Source organism: Pyxicephalus adspersus, chromosome 4 (genome assembly GCF_032062135.1).
Source record: "Pyxicephalus adspersus chromosome 4, UCB_Pads_2.0, whole genome shotgun sequence".
In the NCBI taxonomy this organism is placed as follows: domain Eukaryota; kingdom Metazoa; phylum Chordata; class Amphibia; order Anura; family Pyxicephalidae; genus Pyxicephalus; species Pyxicephalus adspersus.
Genome location: NC_092861.1, coordinates 37580052 through 37586051, shown reverse-complemented (window position 1 = coordinate 37586051; position 6000 = coordinate 37580052). Strand labels below are relative to the sequence as shown.

The 6000-nt window shown below is 35.8% G+C and overlaps 1 protein-coding gene across 6 annotated transcripts in view; it reads right to left on the bottom strand.

Moving 5' to 3' along the window:
* HLTF (helicase like transcription factor) overlaps window positions 1-6000 on the bottom strand; it is a 30996-nt gene that overhangs the window by 19431 nt on the left and 5565 nt on the right. For all 6 annotated transcript variants that reach the window (XR_011920275.1, XM_072407893.1, XM_072407895.1 and 3 more), the window contains exons 4-10: window positions 4788-4921; window positions 3424-3515; window positions 2656-2730; window positions 1965-2156; window positions 1507-1590; window positions 1341-1425; window positions 1084-1132 (exon numbers count right to left, since the gene is read on the bottom strand). Coding sequence is in view for 5 of the 6 variants with exons in the window: in XM_072407893.1 (XP_072263994.1) it covers window positions 1084-1132; window positions 1341-1425; window positions 1507-1590; window positions 1965-2156; window positions 2656-2730; window positions 3424-3515; window positions 4788-4921 (711 nt within the window). In the remaining variant the exon portion in view is untranslated. The remainder of the gene's footprint in view (window positions 1-1083; window positions 1133-1340; window positions 1426-1506; window positions 1591-1964; window positions 2157-2655; window positions 2731-3423; window positions 3516-4787; window positions 4922-6000) is intronic.

The window sequence follows — 6000 nt, the reverse complement described above, 5'->3', positions numbered from 1 at the left end:
TGTTTACTTTACAGGGTTTATTACATGTGTTTATGACTGTGATGTTGGTTTTTAATGCACATAAAATATTTTAGGACACTATTTGTTTCAGAATTTTTTTTTTCTTCATTTCCCTTCTCTAAAAAACTGGTGCGTCTTATGGTCCAGTGTGTCTTATGGTCCGAAAAATACGGTAATTTATTTATTCATTTCAGAATTTCATTTAAAAAAATAAAGACAATGAGATAAGGTAACATTTAGATACCTATACAGTATGTAACTATAAAATAAATAAGAACATTTTACATTTCTCATAAAATGAACCAGCAATTTACAGATACCAAGGCAGAGAGAGTATGAGAACTTAATAGACAAGATTTTTCCCTGCAAGCTTTAGGAACATGTAAAATGTATCATTGCTATGGTAGAAGAAAAACTGTACTGATTTTGGTTAATGGGAACTAGAAGGCATGAGGTTAAGAAAAACAGTGTGTGCTTACCATTTGATATTTTAAATAAGTTAATAGAAAGGAACAAGTAATTAAACAAACTACTACAATCCAGGCATGCAGAAAAGCATCTTTAAACACGTTCAATCTTGAAGCAGAGGACTGGCAGCAGCAGGAAACCGCACCAGATGCCTTCTATCGACTAGAGTGAGCACCTGGGCTACAATATGCATGGCCTCACCAAAATTGGACAGGAGCATACAAAAAATGCTCTGGTCTGTCTCAGTTTCTGCTGCAATTTTCGGACAGTAGAGTCAGAACTAGAGAACACTCTAGGTTTGGCACAGTTGGGGTCCCTTAGTATCAACAGAGCATTTTTAATGCTACAGCCTACTCTTGTATTGCTGCTAACCATGTCCTTCCCTTTATGATCACAGTGCAGCCGCTTCTTTCTACTTCAAGCAGGGTAACATCTCATGTCCAAATCTCAAACTGATTTCAGTTTACCCAAATGGCCACCACAATCACCAGATCTCAATTCAATTGAGTACCTTTGGGGTGTGGTAAAATGGGAGATAGATATAAATATATGTGTTCTTTTATCACTGATCATTCTGTTTTCCCTTTCATTAAATTATACAACAGTTTAATGTACCTTTTAGGACGAGTTTCTCCTTTGCTGCTGCTTGCAATTTCATGTGTTTCTTTAGAACAAGGCGAAAAAAAACAGTAACATGTTAATAAAATTATGCCATCTACTGGTTGAATTTATAATTGACAATAAAAGCTGGGCCACAAAAAAAATACTAAGAATAAAACAAATCTAGTATTGTAAAGAATATACAATTGTTACATATTGCTAATATGACTTTTCTGAGGGTGAAAGATATTTTTCCCCCATACTGAACTTACCATCTATTTTCCTCATTGCATGTTTCTTTTTAGATGATTTTCCTGAGTCATCTTCTACAAGAGATTTATCCTGTAAAGAAGATTTCTAAACAAGAATACAAAAGGTTTAACAAACGAATATTCTGAGCTAGACAAAGAATGGTGGGCTTCGCAAACAAAACCTTACCCCATAAATGTCCTTTCCAACTGGAAAAGGTTTGCCATCATAAAAGTTTGTGAGAATTAAAGCAATGATTGATAGAGTCTTTCCCTAAAATCATACAAAAAGTAAACCACATCACAATAGTAATAAACAAAATCCAGTAGGCTAATTCTTGGATAAGTAATTGCAGAAAATTGTCCAAACTGCTGGTCTCACAGTAATTATGCCTTGGTCATTTTTTATGTTATATGTTTATAGGATAAGGTCTCCTAGGGGGGGCCGCAAGCATTCATATTTCAGGATCAGACTATTTTTGGTGGGTGGGTGATAAAATCTGTTCAGCCATTTAAAAGTTCTCATTTCGATCCAACTCATCAGCCAAGCTGCTTGTTCTTCAGCGAGTGCCAGTACTTCAGAGAAAAGACATTCCTCTACCCATTTTGTACAATTGCCTAAAATTAATTGTAACAAAGAACACATACCAGTCCCATATCATCTGCTAGAATTCCTCCTTTTACACTGTCTGGCTTTTCCTTTATGGCAAAATTTGTAAGTGTGTTGTAGTAAAAGTTGTTCCTCTGTTCCCAAAATGGTGGTAGTTCATTACTGTTCTCTCGTGACACCATCCAAGCCAGTGCCTGCTTCTGATGAGGGAGCAATGAGGTTTCCACAGCCTGTGAAAATACAGATCACACCAAAGATTTAGGCTTAGTCTACATGGATTGTTTTTTTTTTTTAATTTACATACTGCTTTTGAATAAAAGTTTGAAAGCATTTTTAAAGCAAGCCTTAATAATGCTTATAAAAGCCTATAATGCCTTTGTGGGTGTTTGTAAGAGTTTCTAGGAGTTTACAGCAGGCATTAAAAGGGCTTATAAACTTTTCTATTTGTTTCAATAGAAGCATTTTAAACACTTGCAAACGATTTTAGTTGAAGCAGTTAAAAAGTTCTCTCTAAAAGGCTCAAAAACGTGCCTTCTACAAACGCCCGGGTGTAGACTGGCCCATTAGAATGCAGGGGAATTTCAAACATGGGCATTTAGTAGACATGGTCATGTAGACTAAGCTGTACTTCTACATATGTAAGCCATATGAATTTTTTTTTATTTATTTGTTTTAACCAGTAAAATTATTCAAATGACACAAAACACACCAGAACACTGCAAATATTACCTCTGAGGGTTCTAGTTCCCTGGTTTTGTCTTCTTCCCTTAGATCTTCAAATAATTTATCAAATTCAGTTTTTAGCTGTTAAAAACAAAAAATATGTACAACTTCGTAAAAAGTTTAGTTTACATCAAGAAAATACGTTTGGTGTAAAAGCTCAATTGGTTGAATTTAAAATTTTCCTTATTAAAATAGATTACGCAAAAACTGCATAGGAGCTGAAAATTCTCAAACCACATTTGGCAGCCACATCTTCTAAAAAACTACACAAATCTTAGATCTATGATGGCAGGCAGGATAATAAAATAAGCCAAACAAAACACAACACGAGTAATACCAGTATGGTAGCGAGGTCTTGGGAGATGACAAGAATGGTGATTATTGCCATGTCTAGTCACTGTAGGTCATAATAATAATCAAACATTATATCATCAATGGTGCCAACAAATTATACAGCTGCTTGAGAAAGGAGCATGGGTGTTGTTGATGTGAGAACAGCCTACATAAGATCAAAGCAATAGTTCCTGCATGCTTTTTTTTATATATCTAGATTTTGGGCCTATTCATGCAAACCAGTTTACCTTTTACTGCAAATAATCGAATACTAACTAACATACAATGTCTGTCATGAAAATCAGTTATTAATATAATAGTAAAATTTCTTGGAAACTGAAGCTGCCAACTTGCTGGTTACAAGTAGCAAAATGATGTGCTAACAGATCCTAAACCAACACACAAGAAAAGTTCACAATGAATGAATGCATCAGGACTAACCTGCTCTGTAGTCATCTGCATTGCTGGAAGTGACGGAGCATTGTACTGGGAATGAGCTCTTTGAGAAAAACTTCCTTGAAAACCTTGGGAGCCTAAATCCAGCAACAAAAAAAACAAAAACACAATACAGCATTGCTAACTATTAAATGTTTTGTAGGTATATATGTATATTTTAGTACTGAATGCTTTAAAGTGCATAAACTCTCAAAATGCAATTAGAAAAAAATTCAGTTATGGTAAACAATGTTACACATTATACATGTAGATATCTATTTGTAAAAATGTGCATTAAATGCAACAAATTGAATCATTATTATTATTAGGTATTTATACGAAATCAACATATAATGCAGTGCTTTACAATCTACAGTTAAACACAGGGAAATACAAAGTCCATGCAAATACTATCCTGGTCAAGATATGGACCTGAGCCATATTGCTAGCAATCATATGTGATGCATGACATTGGTGACAATGTGAAACTATAGTGCATAGTGGTCAGCACTTATGGTTCCAGATCTTAACCCTTTTTACTGATATTCCATGAGGTAAACTGGCACCACCAGTAAAACAATCAATTTCCCTGAGTGATGGAATTACCCTGAGTGATGGAATAGAAAACAGTATTTGGTATGTTGACCATTGACACCAAGAAGAGAAACCCAAAATGTTAGGAAAAAGAGGGGAGTGGAGTCTTCCAATGGAGACACCTTTTCTGGAAGCAGCTATGTAATAGGAGAATTTCTATCAATTTCACTTAACATCATGTTGCATCTCTGGAACAAGGAGTGACGGGACTTCCCCACTCTATCCAATTCCTAAATGAAGTTTTGACTATTACATGCAACATATAAAGGGGATCTAAGAAACACAACAACCACCTCACCTTCAGTAATGAGTGAAACAGGGAAGCTTCAGGAACAAAATGCACATCAGTGTAATATTTTCCATTGATAGATGGATAAAAAAGGCAGTAAGATGCATGAATCAATCTTATAAAGCCATCTTTGTAAGAAAGAAAAATGTCACTTAAGTAACAAGATAATGACAGCCCTGGAGGATTAAAATGTAATATTTTAGTCCAGGAAGGCTGAAGTCAAGAAAATTGAACATCTTATCTGTTCCATATCACATGATATACATTTAGGTCCATAAATGTATATCATGTGTGTATCACTGTGTAAAAAAAGGCTTTAGTTCCTCACATTTTTTATGCAATCTTTTTGTTCAACTCACTGAATTAAAGCTGAAAGTCTGCAGTTCAACTGCATCCGAGTTCTTTCATTTAAAATTATTTGTGGTAATGGGCAGAACCAAAATTAGAAAAAAATTGTCTCTGTAATAATTCTTTTTATAGTACTTACTCTGTTGTATTGGTCCAAGCTTGAAACCATATTTCTTCATATGGTCTAGAACACCCTGCTTGTTTTCCTCTCTTCCCCAAAAACTCAGGTTTACTGGCATAGTAAATGCATTCTGCGCCCCATATGGAACTATACTAAAATGCAATTAGAAGAAGTTAGATACTGCCTCCTAGAGATATTGTCTTGCAAAAAATAAATAATAATTCAAAATAATTTTAATAATTATAAATATTGCTATAAAATCTATGTGTAACCAAAATACATAAATGTGCTTTCTTCTAATGCAGTGATCCCTAACCTTTTGGACGTCACAGACCACTAGATTTATGGACTCCGGACCGCGCAGGTGCAGGGAGCCGTGTGTCACTGAAAGAAACTTCCCCCAGAGTGAAGTCATGATGTCAGAACCCAGCCACTCTCCCATCGCAGGTGTGAGCACGTGTCCATAGACACAACCCACCCACTGCCCTGAGCCTGTGATGTGTACTAGAGACGTGGTTGGTGGCTCTGGCCGGTGCATCCCTCCCAAGCGGGGTCCTTCTCCTGACCCGCTGGGGGGTGCACCAACCAAAGCCGCAGACCACCAAAATTTTCTCGCGAAACCACCAGTGGTCCGTGGACCGATGTCCTAGTGTGACTTTTTTTTTTTTTTTTTTAACAGGTGTTACTGTTGATAAAAAGCATACATTTGACTCTTTATTGTCATCAGCAAGATGTTCTGGCAATCTATTTACAAATAAAAGTCTTTTCTGTTTAATGTTGCACCTTTCTCATTAACTCTTTATCAACTGCCAATGTAAATCATGTGAATATGTACTGTAAAATTACATTTTCCTTGCTTCTTTTTGGCACATACACTGTACTGTGTATGTCCAGCAGGCTTCGAACATAATCTAAAAAAATTGCTAGAAGCAAGAGAAGAAGTTTTTTGAAGAGACTTTGCATGCCAAAAAGCACTACCTCCCAGCATTTCTTTATTTGATCTGTGACTGGTCAAGAACAGAAGATGAACCACAAAAATAGGAATTACCACTAGCTGTGGGAGTGCCATAAGTACAAAAGAACTGTATTGTGTATCAGCAATAAACTGTGGATGTTTCTAAAAATGCACAGAAAATGGGAGAGTGTGTGAGAAAAGGGGGTTTAGGAAAGCACAAGAGGTAACATTTTATGGTAATACTATTTTACCCGGAAAAAAAAATAATAAAGAAGG